General features: G+C 27.5%; 1 protein-coding gene across 2 annotated transcripts in view; it reads right to left on the reverse strand.

Moving 5' to 3' along the window:
• Positions 1-1,687: 1,687 nt before the first annotated feature.
• The window catches only part of LOC122498304 (LIM domain only protein 3-like), a 373,628-nt gene continuing 356,934 nt past the window's right edge, over positions 1,688-18,381 (reverse strand). For both annotated transcript variants that reach the window (XM_043605988.1, XM_043605987.1), the window contains exon 5: positions 1,688-2,727. In XM_043605988.1, the coding sequence (XP_043461923.1) occupies positions 2,563-2,727 (165 nt within the window). In that variant the 3' untranslated portion in view covers positions 1,688-2,562. The remainder of the gene's footprint in view (positions 2,728-18,381) is intronic.

Below are 18,381 nucleotides of genomic sequence, written 5' to 3' on the forward strand. Positions count from 1 at the left end.
TTTAATTATTTTAAGAATTATATGTTACATTAAGGGCTAATTCCACAAACCTCAATTAATAGTTAATCAATTATTTAAAGCCATTTTAACGGTTCATGATTGGTTGATTTAGGATTTAATCATTGATTAACTTTTAATCGGAATTGGTGAAACTGGCCCTAAGAATATTATATTATCATTGAAAAAATAGTCTGTATTTATTATATTTTCAAATAGAAGTCAAGATTAGATTTTTAAAATTAAGAAAAAAAATTTCCGCATTTTACTATCTTGAATTTTAATTTGCTTTTGATGTAGAGAACGCATATCTAAAGCAGAAATATTTTCAAATCTAAAGGATTCTTTATTTTTTGTTTACTTTTACATTTTTGTTTGTTATAAAAAATTATTTAATTTACGGATCATTAAAAAAAATTCTCATAATCGGAGAGGGATACCGTAATGACAAAAAATGTGTTAAAATAAAATTTCTGTAATACTGAAAATATGCTTTTCGATGCAGTGTTTTATAATTTTAAAAGTATTTTTTATTTTGAGCCACAGATTATTATACATGCATTTGGTAGCAGTTTTATATATTTTTAACTACAGGCAAAATGAGTTTGTTTGAAGAACTTTTTAATATTCTTCGTACAACTTTTTTTTATAGTATTTACATGTTTGTGGAAATAATTATAATAACTCAGGCGTATAATGAATAAGTAAAATTGGTTTTCTATAAATAAATAAAAAACACAGTAAATAGTAAATAATAATAACTAAGAATAAATAACAATAATAATGTTATTACAAGAAATACCTCTTAAAATTAATCTAGAAAAGCACTTCTGAGGGATTTCTTTCGAATTTCTTGAATAGCTTCTTCTTTTTTTGTGCGGAATGACAAATTTTTGAACGTATGTTAAATCGCAAGAGAAAATAAAGCATTTTCATGCTGCGCGATAGGGCCGTTCGTAAAACTTTTGACATAACTCAACCTCGTTATCTGACTCGCAAATAAGGTAGCAGCGCAAAAGTTCGCGACATCAATCTGAGGCCTTGGCGCTGAGATTCGAAGTTGAAACAATGCTTAAGTCACCCCCTAACGTATGTGCCCCCAGGGTAAAACTGGCATGGACTATGCAATGGCGATTCGATCTATCTGAAAATTTGCCCTAAACTCCTTTCGCAAACCACTTCATACCCCACCGCCTTCTCTTTCCCTTGACCCCTCTTGTCTAACTTTGAAGGTTTCCTATTTCATCAGAGAAACAAACTGTTCGAAAATCTTATACAAATATCGCTTCAGGCTTCTGTATAAGTTGTAGTTTACAGAAAAAAATCCCTGCTGTATTTATAAAAAAAAATATATACCTATATAAATAATTAAAGTTACTTTTTTCTGAAAAATTGCTTCGTAAAACTTTGCTTTCTTCAACAAAAAAGCAAATAACAGAGTCGATTAAAATTTTACTTATGATAACAATTGCAACTTTTTTACCATTAAAATAATTATTTTATTGATTATTATTTCATCATTGAAAGATGAATTATTTAAAATTTCCTGTAGTATTTTACGATTTTTTAATTAAAATTTTATACGACGGTTTTTATTCTATTGCTTTCTCATGGAGGAAGTATTTTTACTTTTTTGCTATTTGTATTTTTAATGTAAATTGCACATATTTTTTTTAAATCGCAAAATACTATTGTAAAATTAAATTATAATTGTCTCGCTTCAAGAAGTAAAAATATTAGAGGACCTCATTTTGAATAAAAAGTGTCCAATCGATATAATTATTAGTATTATTATAATTATCAATATGGTTCGAAATATATTTTTTAAATTTACTTCTATTATTGGTTTGGTGAAAAAATGTAGGTTGTCAGCTATACATAATAAATATCTGCAGGAGTTGTAAAATATTAATTGGAATATTTAAGAACCATATTGAGAATTTATTTCCCTACATATAAAGAGCACCAAATTCATTCTTATTAGCAAGTATATCTACTTAAAAACTACCTATTTTTTGCGCAGCATTAGCTTTCAAAAATATTCAGAAATAATTTTTTTTATAATTAATATTTCCTAAATTAGTTGCGAAGACAAATTCAGAATTATCACTTTTTAGATTAAATATTATGGATTTTGATTTTAATTTATATCTGAAATATTAACGTTTCATTTTTATATTTGGAATTATTTTTTCAAGAAAAATTCATAGAAAATGGTTTTACTAAAAAATAATTACAATTGTTAAGATTAAATTATTGAAAATTTTGTTTGTAATAATTCTGAATTGTTTCTTGTATCAGGCGATAGAAATAATATTTTAATAAGTTTTTAATAATTAGTTAATATGAAGGACAAGTTATAACACTCGCTATTAGTGGGGACGAATTTTTCTTATAAAGGGAAAAACCTATTATTTATATATATATTCACTTGTTTTAACATTTCATAGTTAATATATAATTTCAGTCCTTTTATGTAATGAACTAATTTGAATAAAAATCCAATCAATTTGGCCATATTATTCTTTCGAATTGAAAATTCGATTGTTCTTTTTACTTTGATGGTCATTTAGCTTCAAATGTTGATTGTGCATTTATTCCATTTAAATTATTATTTATCAAATTTATAGCAGTGTGTCCGCTTGAAGACGTCGGCACTGGATATCCATTATGACCTGGAACTGTTTCGCCATTCACCTGTCTCTGACCTCCTCCACCTCCAGCCACTGCCTGCAAAATTAAGATAAATTTATCTTTAGAATAATTTCACTCGCCTAGAAATGAATTTCAAAAATAGTCTAGACAGACGAGACTAATTGCATTATTGTTATATTTCATATTACAGCATTTTCAACTGATATGAATTATTAATTAATATTAACGCAATGCAGATGAAACAGAAACAGAAAAATTCATAAAAATTAGGATAAATTATGGAATTAATAATAATTTGAATAATCAAGATAAAAATAATGTAGGTATTATTTGCTTTATTTATGATTAGAAGATTAAAAAAAAATTTTTTATAACTTTTTGAAGTTTATTGTTGTTGATAGAGTCTTAAGAAGAAAGGAAAATGGAATGTAATAGGGAGAAGAAGGGCGTTGGCAATAGAGTAAGACAGACAAGCTGCTGAAAACTGGAAAGTTTGTTGCCCAACCTCTCCATTTACTTGTTCGAACTCCTAGCCGAAAGGTGTTAAATTATACAGGCTTAAAATTCGTTCTACCATGCATTTAAAACCCTTTCCAAACTCTTGGAAAATTTACTTAAAATCCTGTTTCAAGAATTAATTAATCTTTGCTAATCTTTATTTATACGTAAATCGTTATCTTTTATTTAAATTCAGAAGATTATGTGTTTAATGTAGATAAGGCCAATATTGGTCAGATTAAATTACAATTTTTTTAAGGGAGGACTGCGAAGAAATTTTGAGCTGTATGAAATGATTAGTTTACTTCTTTGACAAAATCATTTTTACAGAAATTTTTTGCGAGGAATTCAATGGACATAATAAATTAGATCAAAAAAATTGTTGACCACTTTTCAAATTCTATTTTTCCATAAAAATGAAATATTTCAAAATATATCTATAATTTCTTAGAAAATGTATTTTTATATTCATATATAAAATTTGACAGCTAAAAATTATTAATTTTATTATTTTTAAAGCACTTTTTTAAATTTAAAAATCACTTTTTTCTATAAAAAAATGATTTTTACTTGAAAAATGTTACTTTTATGAAGAAAAAAATTGTTTTAAAACTTTTCAAAATCTTTTAGAAAATTTATAAACCTGATATAAATTTTTTCATGTTTTTAAAGATATACTTAATATTATTTACTCTTATCTCTACTTTATATGAAAAATGAACATTCTCCCTTGTAGAAGATTTTCGGGGCAGTCTTGTGTCTATAATGATTGCCTCGCAACTAGATGCATCTGAGCGGTTTAATCTAGAGGGTCTAACTTATTCTATATATAGGTGATTCTCCGCGTAGCGCACAATTTGGATTTTATTATTTTTGAAATTTTTTTTCAAATTAAGTAAAAGTCGATATAGAATTTTAAAGTTCAACATTCAAGAATAAAATATTCGTGGTAGACCAGACAAAATAATTATAATTTTCTTTTTTACAATAAACACCCATGTAAAATTAATTACACCATGACAGTCTCTTCAGTACACGATTAGCCAGTCTTCTTTGAATTTATATACATGCGCAATGGGTTGTCACTTAAAAATTGAATGTAATCATTTAGTCAATTTAAAGAATTGTCCCAAACTTGGGGGACTGACACCTTTGAGATGTCTTTTTAACCTGATTTTCATGAATTTTTTTAAGACACAGGAATGAAGTAAACAAAATTAGGCTTCGAGAACTTTATTCGTTAATTGTTGCCTATAGTGGGCGCCAAAGTTGGTCTCATTTTTCTGCAGGGCAAAACGGTGGACAATATTCTGGCTAGACCGTTTGATCTAAATCAAAAATTCAAAGTTTTTCTGAATCTGTAATAGATTTAGCTTTAGAGTACGTAGGATATTTTAAAAATATTAATTTTTGTGTATTTGGCAGCTGTTTGGAGAAAAAAGTCGATTTTTAGAGCAAACATTTTTCAAAAAATGTATTGCCAAAAAAAACAAACAAAAAATTCGCTACGTACTTTAAAGCATTAGTAAATGACGAACTAAAAACACTTATGCTGAAATCAATCCGATCAAAACTGCTCGAGCCAGATTTTCCACCGATTTGAAAACGTCATTTCGAGAAAAACGCATTTAAACTTTTGTAATGTGAAAACATGAAAAATAAAACCACTGTTAATCTACGATGTCTGCATTATATAAGTGACTTTCTACATTAATATTTCCTTCATTTCCATCCTTTCGAGCAATTTGAAGTTGTCTTCAGTATTCTTGAGCTGCTACGATAAAAGAAAAAATAGACGATAGCGCTAAAAGCACTCAAAGAGCTTTTGGACACCTGCAGATTTTGATTTTTTTAAAATAAAATAACTTCGAAATTACTTCTCATGATATAATTTCTATTCTACACATCATAAAGTATCGTTTAAGCAAAACAAAATAAAATCAATTTTTTTTCTGGTCAAAGGTGTCACTACCCTTTAAGTCCACTTGAACATATTTTAAACCATTCTCAAAATTCTGACTTCGAATTTGGATTTAGCGGAGAAAAATACTTAAAAAAACACTAGTGTAGTGTGTCGGATATAAAATATTTTTCTTTTATGGCTGTAATTTATTTTTTGAGCAGTTTTTTGAGATTAACTCAAAAATTTTGAGCCAATCTGACAATTTTGACTTCGAATTTGAATTCAGTGATAAAAATACATGGGAATACACTTGTGTAGTGTCACAGCAAATAGTATATTAAGCAACAAGGGTATAAAGACAGCCATTTGTTTACGGTGATTTTTGTGACACGAGTGAAGGTCAAGGGCGCCGTAGGCGCCCCGAGACCTTCACTCGTGTCACAAAAATCATCGTAAAGAAATTGGCTGCCTTTATTCCCATGTTACTTACGATATTTTTTATTCCTAATGCACAAAAGTGGCGATTTCAGATAGCAGACGACAGGGAATAAAAGTCAGTCACTTGTTCGACTTATATGAAAATGGCGGCCGTTTTCTCCCTTGGGCAAAAATAACGCATGGGATCAGCGGTTATGTTTGCACATGGGAGAAAATGGACGCCATTTTCATATGGTCGAACAAATGAGTGACTTTACTCCCTGTCGTCAGCTATCTAAAAGCGCCATTTTTGTGCATGTGGGATAAAAAAAATATTCTTTTTAGGGTTTCGTGGCAAAAATATTCTTTTTAGGGTTTCGTGACAAAACCCTTATAGCGAGACTTCGGTGTCCGTCTGTAGTTTTTACGTCTTAAGTCTTATAGCGAGACTTCGGTATGAGAAGTTCTTAAGTCTTAAGTTTTAAGTCTTATGTATTAAGTTGAAATGGTATTTCAATAGTCAAAATTAAAAATTTAATAATTAAAAATAAATAAATAGAATTAAATTTTGTAAATGAGAAATATAATTTCTATGTAAAGTAAAAGTATAGGAAATTCAAAATAAGGTCAATTGAGTACAAATGTACTGAGATAAACACCTAAATATGAAAAAGGCTCAGCTGACTCAAGGCCAAGGTTAAGAAAGAGAAGAGAAAATTTAATACTTGAAAAGTATAAAATTGATTAGAAGTTTGAATAAATATTAAAAAGATAAATTGTAAAAAATTAACACAATGTTAATTTTCTATTTAAAGTGTATATTTTGTTTTATATAAATAGTATTAATTTTTGTAATTAAATTATTTAATTATAATATGTTAGAATAAATAGAGTAATGGTAAAATTTATATCAATGAATAGATAAAAATTAATAAATATTATTGGGAAAATTTAAAATAATTATAAGTTTATTATTTAAAGAATTATTTAAATTTAAGGAAATAAAATAAATTCATAGAGAAAAGTGATTGACAGCTAAACAATAGCATTGTTCTCGGGAAACGTTAGACACGTTGGAGACCAGAGAGAGAAAAAATATATAAATATCTGTCTTTAAATATGAAGTTTGAATATTATTGGCGAAAAGAAATAGACGCTTTCTGAAAAGTGAAAAATGGGATAGAATTGACGGTAAGAAATGCATGGCAAAAATGAGCATCCTCTGAAGGTAGGGGTAAGCTCTCTCATTTTGAAAGCAAATAACACAGGTAATACACTTCAATTATTATCCAGGGGCTATTGAGAAATCTTTGTTCCACCTGGATTATATAATTTTTTTCACTACATTTATACACATAACATAATTAGTACAGGGGCTATTGAGAAATCTTTGTTCCACCTGTACTATAAAAACAATATACAATTAGTTTTTCCTAATAAATAATATAATTATTAATCATTAAATTATTAATTATATTTTAGAATTCTACAAAGTTAAGCCATGGTGAAAGTGTTGAGGGGCTATTGAGAAATCTTTGTTCCACCTTATAATCTGAATCCTTAAATGGTATAAAAAGCAAATCGTAAGTTTATTGAATATTCTCTTATGAGCTGTGTTCATATAGTAATATACTATATTGATGTAGCAGTTTTAAAGATTCAATAAATATTGATCCTAATACTCCCAAATTATTATTTATAATAGGAAATAATGAATTCATTTGAATTAATTATTTAATTAATTTTTTAGAGAAATAAATAGTTTCTCTAAGTAAATTAAAGTAATTTTGATCATTTTTCGATATTATAATTTATAATATCTAAAATATATCAAAAGTTGCATAATTTATATTATTGAAGAATATTTATTTGGTTAGAAAACAGTTAATTTAGGGAATAGGGAAAACTTGTCCTTGTAGGCAGGATTTATAAAATTTTATTATTAAATTTTATTTAAATTTTTGTTTATAGAATTGTTAAAAAGGAGAAATTAAGTAATTACCATTCATAAGTGAAAAGGGAATACATTTTAAGGTGAATAAACTTCATTATTTATTTTGTTTTGTTGATATTAAGTCAATTTATATAGAAAATATCAACCGAACTTACAAAATTATTTATGAATAAAAACTATACCATAAGAAAAGATTTCTTTATAGTTAAAAAATTGTGTTGATTTTTATAATTTAACTTTAATTTGTTAATTTATTATTTTATATATTTATCCTATGAACAGAAGATAAAAAATTATCTTATTTAGTAGTGGATAAATTAGAAAGAATAAAAGTTGAATTACCGAATAATTATTGGAGCAGATTCCTCTAATTTGGTTACAAAGCAACAAATTTTCTCAAAAATAAAATATAATATTTAATCAAAGAGAAATTTAGATTACATAATTTCATTCATAAAATCTATTACTATATGTTGTCAAGACAAATCTTATCAGTTGAAATAGTTTGACGCGTGCCTCATTGTCAGAGAATCTTTAAATTTGGGAAACAATGTCCTTTTAAATTCAACAATAACATTCTTTCTATTATATCAAACATATGATATAAGAATAACAATTGTAAAATACGTAAGTGTGAGATAATTCTCATATTTGAAACACGTGTGTTTTCAGAATATCACCGTGCAATGGGCTATAAAATCAAAATAAAAGAAAAATATATAGTAGAGCTGTGCAAAATAATTCAAACCGAACTGTTCGAATTTTTTCGCCTAGTTCGAATGTCGAAAATTCGACATTTTCGACATTCGAACTAGCGCAGTTCGAATGTCGAATATTCGACATTCGAACTATCCCAGTTCGGATATCGAATATTCGACATTCGAGTTACTACAAAATTGGAACCGAACCGACCCTGTCGAAAATATCTTGGGCAAAGCGTGTTTAAATAGTGTTTTATAGAATGTTTATTGTGTGTCGTTTATGTGTTTGTGAACACAATAAAGTGTGTCTAATCCGTGTATTTTGGAACGCTTTGAGTGTTTGGAAAACACTGAATTGTGTGTCAGAAGTGTGTTTATAGAACACACAATGTTCAGGTAAAAATACTCTTGAAACACTCTTTTCACATTCATGAAACCCTGATCTACTAATTAAACACACACTTAACATTCTCTTTACAACCTTTTTAAAGTTTTATGTTTTTATAGTAATCTGCCATTAAAAAAATATTTAAATTTCAGTAAAAAAATATTCCATTCTGTTCTCGCATGTCATACATACTTGGAATGTTTATACCTGTCGACGAAAATTTGTTTCGCTATTTATCTAAATATTTACAATCACGAGGTCTCGAACGCAAGACGCAGCTAGGAGTGGATTAGAAATCGAACGCTCTACCAACTGCGCCACGGAGGCTCATGAAAGGAAGTTTAGAATTTACATATGTAACGAAGGAACTATGAAAATGTGCTATGTAACTTGAAAAAAGGATACTGTATTTGCAACAATAGTATAATTATTTTACGTATAATATACATTATATTTAATATGTTATGTTATTGAAGAATGTTAATTTTCAAAGTTAAAAGTATAAGGAAAAGCTTAAAAATTAATTTTTAAATGAAATATTAAAGCAATAAATTTAAGCTTAATTAATGAATTTATAACAAGTGTCCTATAACACTGTGACCGCACTTCGGTGACCACACTGTTATGGAATACTTATAGAACGTGTTTGCTGGGATAATATACGAATGAAACATATACACGAAAAGAAAGTTATTATCAAATTTTATAAAAGTATTTTACAAGTGTAGGGCAAAATGCAATAAAGGTAAATTTTGATATCAGAAATACTTAACTTTAAAAAAACTTATAAAATTTAGTAAAGTTATATTAAAATTTGTTACAAGTTTATGATACTTTATATAACTTTACTAAATATCATATAAGTTTTTTTAAAGTTTAATACTTCTGATATAAATATTTACCTTTGTCGCATTTTGTCCAACACTTGTAAAATATTTTTGTAAAATTTGAAAATAACTTTCTTTCTGTGTTCATACTTGTTCAGAGAGTGTTCTCTAAACATACTATTAACATACAACTTGAGTGATTCATTGTTTTCCAAAGCATGTGAAATCATTGTTTAGTAATACTGAACAAACATACAAATGTTTGTCAAAAGATAGTTTCAAGTATGTTCATTGTAAAATATACAATAGTTTGTGAACTTAGTGTTTTCAAAACATGGTTTGAACCCTGATATGTATGTCAGGAAAATGTCTTATGACTGTTTACTCTTAATGTGAGTAACATGTTTAAATAGTGTTGAATGAATGATTTACTTACTATAAAAAGTATGTCAGAAGTGTGTTCAAAATATGTTTAATTATAGAAGTGTGTTTAAAGATATTGAGATCTGTGTTTGAGCAAAATAAAACTATTTTTAAACATCATGAAACCCACATTTGTTGGTGAAATTTTCGACAGGGGAGTTTTGTTCGGTTTTGGTACGCTAAAATGTCGAATTCTAAAATTTGACATTTCAGTCGCCCAGTTCGAATGTCGAAAAACCGACATTCGAGTTAGCCTAGTTCGAATGTCGAATATTCGACATTCGTACTAGCCTAGTTTGGATGTCGAATATTCGACATTCGACATTTCGGCGCCCCAAAACCGAACTAAACTCGGTTCGGTTCGAATTTTGCACAGCTCTAATATATAGATATATACTCCCCTCGGTCTGTTAACCAATATACTCATGTTTCAAAGTCTTAAGTTTTAAGTCTTATGTATTAAGTCTTATGTCTTAAATTTTAAGTCTTATGTCTTAAGTCATATGTCTTAAGTTTTAAGTCTTATGTCTTATGTCTTAAGTCTTAAGACAACATAACAACCGTTGAGATGGCAACCGTTGCTATGTTAATGGTTGACACAACAACTGTTACTATGTTAATGGTTGTCATAACAACCGTTGTCATGGCAACCGTTGATATGTTAATGGTTGCCATAACAACCGTTGCCGTGGCAATCGTTGATATAGTAATGGTTGCCATAACAACCGTTGCCATGGCAACCGTTACTATGGTAATAAAAAAATGTTTCAATTTTAAGTACAAAAAAAATTTCTAAATAAATTATTATTTATTTTTTTTGTCATTTTAGGCCACGAAATCTTATGATGTAGGCGCTTCTCTGACTGATTTTTTTATTTTAATTCGGTTTTTTGAGTATAACTTAAAAAGAAGAACCAATATGACAGTTCTGTCTTCGGATTCGGATTCAGCAGGCAAAAACACATGGGAATATACTACACTGAAGGAATTTTGGGCAGACTTCAAGCTCTGGTGGTTTCCATGTAAAGCTTGCAGTCTGCCCAAAATTCTTTCAGTGTAGTGTAGTGTCTCGGCCAAAAACTTTTTTTGTGGGTCAGTGTAATTAATACAATAATCAGTTTTCGATAGTTTCTTTTCCATTAACAGTACAGTAACAAGCTGCTTTAGCATACACGGAGAGACCCGGATTAGTAAAGATTGTGAAATTTTACTCTATATTTTACTATATTCGCTTTGCAAACACCAGAAATAGGGGGCTTTTTTGTATTTTTTACTACTTCCAATAGTAATATGCAAATATGCATCAGATTACAATGTTTTTAAAAATAATATCTAAAACTATTACAATTATCTCAAAATTTTTTTGAAAATATTGCTATATTTTGTAGTAAAACAGTAGCTCTTCGTTTCTAGCCAATTACTGCTTCTAATAAGAACAACTTGTAAAAGTTTCTTATTATTTGTTGATGACGACTGCAGTATTTCCCAATAACTATAGTAAATTTGGAAGGACCAAGCACTCAAAATTACTATAGTCATTTGTAATTTTACTGACAGTTGAAAATAGAAAAGGAAGAAAAAATAGAATATATTTTGAAATTCCCTTACTCACCAACATAAGTAAGTCCCCCCCATTCACAAACACACTTGAACATCATTTTGCTTATTTATATAACACTAATTATTACACACATATACACATCGATCGGTTTTACAAAGTCAATCCTAAACTATATTATTCGCATACGCAGTCTATACATAAAAACGCATTACATATACATATATGATTCTGTACTTCCTAATTTTCCTTATATATTAATTCTCAATTTTTTTCACCACTAACGAGAGACAAAAAGTAAACTACCATCTAATGAGTAAAAAGTGGCGCTAAATTTAAAACGCTAATATTCAGGAATTAAAGATTATCACTACACTTATTGTGTTGTACACATAAGTTGAAAGAGAAGCTTACATTTTCTCCATAATTACTATTTGCACTATTTTTATATTAAATAAATTATATTTCACCAACCGGTAACAAGTAAAACTATAAACTTATTTATCACGACCTTTAATATAAAAAAGTCAACGTTTTAAAATCGGAATTTGATTTTTCTACACAATATAGTAAATTTTTAAAAAAATGTATCAATATATAATAACTTCTGCATTTAGTTATGAGATCTTGTATTTTATAAAAAGACAAATTATACTCTAGATTTTACTACCTATGATTTCCCTACATAAAATTGGAAAAATTACTATTTTCAGTAGCACGATTTCCTTTTGAAATAAATAAAATTTTCAATTTCTATAATACTTTTTAATAAATTTCCTCTTATTTCCGGTCATTGCAACCACTTTTAGTAATTTTTACAAATGTGGGTCTCTCCGTGTACGTGAGTTGATATCTTTTTAGTTGTGCAAATTGCCTATTAGATATCGCATCTACGATCAAGTTCCAGATGTCTTTCTCACAAGCGCAAATCCCACACAACTTTTAGTATATTTACTGATGATATGTCTAGTACTAAAAACAGGAATGAAACGATTACATACATAACTTAAGGGGGATTACTCATAAGAAAAAAAATTTTCTTCGAATTTTTTTTTGTTGCTTTTTTAAAATCCTTAATATTTCTAGAATAAAGGTTTTAAATTTTATGAAGAAATTTAGCTCCAATCAAAAGTTATAGTACATCACACTACCGCCAGAGTGGCTCCACGCGCATGGCCCAAAAACATACCAATCTTTACACAGAAAAAAACTCGACTCACTTTTGTTGCAACGCATTTGGAAGTCGGTCTCGAAATGAGTAATCGACAACTTCAAGTGACTCGAAATGAGTAATCGGCAACTTCAAGTGACTCAAAATGAGTAAAATGACATATGGTTACCCATCCCTGTCAGTCAATGTACAAATGTCTAACTTAAAAATTCGTTTTTCATTTCTCATAAATACGATAAATCGACTTCAAGTATTAATGTTTTGACAAGTGCAAAGTGTTTATTCATTATAAACAATTATTTTAATTCATATTTTTATGAATTATTCCCAGTTATTCCAATGTTATTGTAACTTTGTCATAAACCCAAAATGATACCGCTTTTTACTCATTTTGAGTCTTTTCCCCAGAAACTCAGAATGAGTCGAAGGGGTATCATTTTTGTTGCACTTCAAAATGAGTATCATATGATACTCATTTTGAGTAAAGTTTTTTTCTGTGTAAATCATGATATTCATGAAAAAAATAATGTCAGAAACTTACTCTCTAAATCTGAATATGTGAAAATTCACATATTTGTAAGTTATAAGTCGTTTTCTCGTTTAATAAGTGCATATACACTTATAATAAGTGAAATTTCACTCAGAATAAGTGAAAAATTCACTTATTTATAAGTGTATATGCACTTATTGATCGAGAAGACGACTTATAACGTACAATAAGTGAAATTTCACATATTCAGATTTAGAGAGTAAGAAATCTACCGTTAGAAAGCTTATAATATTTTATGTTAAATGATATACAATTCAAAATTTTAAAAAATTGCACAAAGATTTTAACAATCGATAAATTTTAAAAACACGGAGAAAAATGGAAAAATGATTTGTGCAGTCAGTGTAGTACTCCTTTATAGAATAATGTGTAACAGGTACACACTATAGTTTTAAAAGTTTCATAGCTGAAGACTTTGGGATTCAACACAAGTTATCCCATTCATCAGCTTAAACAAGACTGTTTATAAAGTCTAAGAGGGAATAAGAGTATAAAAAATTGGAATGAGAAATTACTTTCTCATGTAATTGTTAAAAGAACGCGGCAGTGTACAAAACACAAGTCAATAATAGAAGCGTATATTGAACAACTAGTACTCAGTCCAGTTCTTTCGAAAAATGAACGCCGTGCACATAAAGTAGATACCTAATCGAAAACCACAAGTTATTCTCTCTCTCTCACACTAATGGTCGTTAACTTATCTTACCGTTTTACTTACTCTTACTACTCTCAACTATTATGCAGAGCAGTTAAGTTAATTAAATTATTAAATACTAGCTGTCGTACCCGTCTTCGACGGGTTGTAGTTTCTGATAATGCACTTAACAGTGTATCTACCAACCTAGAAAACCGGAAAATAGCCGGGAATTTGATTTGACAGGGAAAAAATAATAATTAGTTACTATTGTCTATTTCATTAGGAAAATAATACCATTTGAAACAGAGACCGACTTTTTATTATCAAATTAGTTATTTTTAACTAATTCAAATGCAGAAAACAATATTTCTCAATTTGTAGTACTTCAATCAATATAATGTATTAAAATCAATCTAAAATTTCCTCCAGTTTTTTGAGTTATAGTACAGTCTAATTCGAACTAATTGTATAGCAAGTAGATCCAGTTTTTCTCGGTTACATTAAATTCCCTGATATTTTACGTCTTTTCTGGTTGGTAGACACCCTGTTAAATGTATTATTAAAAAACACCCGTCGAATAAACCAGGAAAAATTTGGACAAAGCCGGAAAATGTTTTAAACCAAAATAAACACCGTGTTTAACTTTTGTCTTTACATTGATCAAGATATCTCTAAAAGTTAAATCAGAGAGCCCACAAATACTATTGAATTAAGCTTCATAGCAATTGGTATCAAGATAATTTTTTCAATTTTTTGATATTCAAAACATTTTTATACTTACATCTTCGTTATAAGAAAGTATTTTTGAAAAATTATGCTAAAATGTGACTAAATAACATGTAATATTCAATTATATAAAGTTTAAAAGCTATCCATTAAAAAATGTAAAATTTAGAAATTTTCGATTTTTTAAAAATATTTTTATATTTCCATTTTAGTTACAAAGTATTATTTTTTGCAAAATTATGCTAAAATGTTAATAAATAACATGTAACACTCAACTATAGAAAGTTTAGAAGCAATCCATAAAAAAATATAAAATTTAGAAATAATTTGTGTTAAATAAATTCATTTATTAGAGTCAAGTATTTATTTAATTAATCCAATTAAGATTTATTTGATTTAACTAAATAAAATTATTTAAACGAAATAAATTTTTATTAGATCGAAATAAAAACTTTTAAATAAGATATTATATTACTATTAGGTATTAACGTAACTTACAATCATAGCCTTATCCGATTAAAAAATATTAACTTGAACGAAAGTTATGACATTTTTCCAAAAAATTCGAAAAATCAAAAAAATGCAAATTTTTTATCTTTTGTAAAATAAATGCAAAACTATCATTAGCTAACTTTTTCAGATAAATAAAACCCATTTCTACAATAAAATTTTTAAAAAAGACGTATTTTGAAATTTTTTTTGGTTTTTTTAGATCAACTTTTTTCTAAGAAAATAGTGATTTTTAATCTTTAAGCAAGCTTTTCAGGAAAAGTTATTAAAGTTTTTTATTTAAAGATCAATATGTAAAGTAAGAAATTTGCTACATTAAACAAAAATAATTAAGCTAAATGCCATAAAAAAGAAGAAAAAATGTTAAATTTTAAGAAATTCGGTTTTTCGAATTTTTGGAAAATTTTGATAATTTTAGATTTTTTACCAAAGGGTGGAGAGTAATAAATAAGTAAAGTGTTTTTCAAAAGCACAAAAATAATAAAGCTAAATGCCATAAAAAGAAGGAAAAATGTTGAATTTTAAGAAATTCCGTTTTTTGAATTTTTGCTAATTTTCCATAATTTTAGATTTTTTACCAATGATTCGAGACAATTTAATAAGTAAAGTATTTTCCAAAAGCACAAAAATAATAAAGCTAAATCCCATAAAAGAGAAGAAAAAAATGTTAAATTTTAAGAAATTCGGTTTCTCGAATTTTTGATAATTTTTGATTTTTTGCTAAAGGGTGGAGACTATTCAAATAGTATAATTATACTACCGAAATAGCTAATGGTTACTAATTATTAATTTTCCAGTGAAATTAAATTCCCGGGTATTTTTGATTTTCCAGATTGGTAGAAACATTGTTAAATGTATTGGTAGAAACTAAAACCCGTCGAAGACGGGTACGACAGCTAGTGCTATATATTATCAAAATTTTTAAAATTCAAAATTAATCTTTTGAAATAATTATTGTCATCAATTTTACTTAAATTTGATACAGGGTTAATTTTAGTATTTTTTATTACAATTTAGTCATCAGAATGAAATTTGAGTTTTTCATTTTTTGATCATTAATTAATAAAATATAATAGCAATTTTGAATTCTGTGCAACATACTGACAAAAGTCTCATATTAATTATATGGATATTGTTAATATTCTGACCTAATAGAATTCTTTTAAGAAAGTAAACTTATGATTTCAACAACAAATTTTTATTGTTGACCTAAGAAATACAACCGTATAAAAATTAATTACAAAAAAATTTCAATTTTTAAACTTTTTAATTTTTCAATATTTAAATCTAACACTTTTTATTTGTTATTCAAAATTTTATTATTCTGACGATTAAATCTTCATAAAAAACACTAAAATTAACCCTGTACCAAGTTTAAGTACAATTCACTAAAGTATATGAAAAAACTAAAAATTTCGAATTTTCGAATTTTTGAAAAAATGGCATAACTTTCGTCCATATTAATATTTTTTAATCTACTATCGCTAGGATTTTAAGTTAGGCTAATGCCTAAAAGACTGCCAAGTTTCACTTCAAACGATCGAACCGTTTTTCCGTGATACGCGGTCGAAAATTTGCGGACATACATACACACATACACACATACACACATACACACATATACACATACACACATAATTTTCTTAATAGTATTTTCGCATTCCTTAGAGTGTAAAAAGAAGGAATATAATAGAAATTTTGAATTCTATGCAATGTACAGACAAAAGTCTGATTTTATTAATAAGGATTGCTGTGAGAATAATTAATTATACATTTCATTCAAGGTCAATTCACTATTTTGTACCCGAAAAAAAAGAATAATCAAATTTACCATGAGGAGCGTCAAACTTGAAAAAGGTTAAGAAAAAATTAATTTTTTTTTATTTATTTATTATTAAATTCTAATAACCGTATCAAATTGAAACTAGTTGACAATATTATTTATTCAATATTATGAATATTGTTGACATCCATACTTACATTAATTACAAAGTAAAATCCACGCATGATCTAATTTATTTCATTGGTAAGGGATGTTTTCTTAAATAGGAAATTTCCCCCATCGATTGCGTAGCCGAGAGGCTTAATGTAAAATCGTGCGATTTATAATTATGCGTATATTTAGTTGTATGGTTAGGTAGGTGTTCAATCCCGTATGATTGTAAGATTTTCCGATGCATTTAGTTGTTAATTGTAAGTATGAAGATGTGGGAGGAATAAAACTTGTGAATTAATGAAAATGAATATATAAAGAGTGCATTTAACATATTTTTCTTTTTTTTAATGATTGGTTATTGTTTTTTTATATAAAATTGACGAAGTGAATTTCGAAGTAGGGGACTGAGTCCAGTTTCTCTACTATGCACATTGCAGCGCGCCTTATAATCTTCGCCTGTGTTTCAATGCTGTTTACAGTGACATTTGGAACTAAGGCCCTCTATACACTATACGCAATACCCTAAGATGCTTGATGGAAATGAATTAATGTACTTTTACTGGACTGAGTCCTGTTTTTTCAATATTGACTCCCAGTTTTTCAAACTCCATTTTTCTCAGTGAAGAGAATTAAGAAATTAAAGTTTTTTTGACAATTTTTTGAACTCTGGCATATTTTTTAAAAATTGCAGACAAAATTTAAAACTTATATAGATGTGATCCTTTAAGTCTTATCTTTAATTTAAGACCAAAAACGTTAAAAAATCTTATTCGGTTCGCGAGATATCATTATAAATATCAGTTCTTGTTTTTGAACAAATACATTGAATTACTCAAATTCTGTATGGTTTTTGACAATAAAAAGGCTCGCGATGAACATGAAAAGGCTTATCAGGAAGCTTATAACTTACTTTATTAACCTAGGATAGCAAATTAAAATTTGGTTAGCTCTTATCAAAACCAATTTACAATAATTCTTAAAAAATCGTACTTAAACTTTAACTGTGTTTTTTTATCAGAACGCTGTTTTTTAAATCGGTTGCAGGGATTCTGAGTAAACGGATGGATGTTTCTTTCTAATTTTTTTTGCATATTTTTAAAAAATATATTCTTTAGTGATATACCTAAAAAATTTGAAAAAGGAAATTTTTTAATACTTTTTTTTAATAAAAAATGTCGAGAAAAAAAGGTAATTTAAATTTTTTTTCTTAAAAGTAGTGCCATTTTTTAAAATTTTGATTTTTTAAGGTAATTTTAGGTATAACCACTAGATTAGTATCTCAACTGTAAAAGTTCTTTCGGGTTTTTATTTTAGACCACTGGGAACGGCCCTAGACCTGCAACCGCGGAACGCCTCAAATAAAAGCATCTAACATAATATAAAAAATATAAATTTTTTGTTGTTTTTAATGCTTTAAATTATACTTTTTATTGTGCAAAAAGGCTTTTTAACTTTTATAATAAAATAAGCGAGAAAAAAAATGTTGAATTTTGACATATTTTGCACACTTCGCATGAGGGATGCTCCTTA

Source organism: Leptopilina heterotoma, unplaced genomic scaffold (genome assembly GCF_015476425.1).
Source record: "Leptopilina heterotoma isolate Lh14 unplaced genomic scaffold, ASM1547642v1 Lhet_145, whole genome shotgun sequence".
Lineage (NCBI taxonomy): Eukaryota > Metazoa > Arthropoda > Insecta > Hymenoptera > Figitidae > Leptopilina > Leptopilina heterotoma.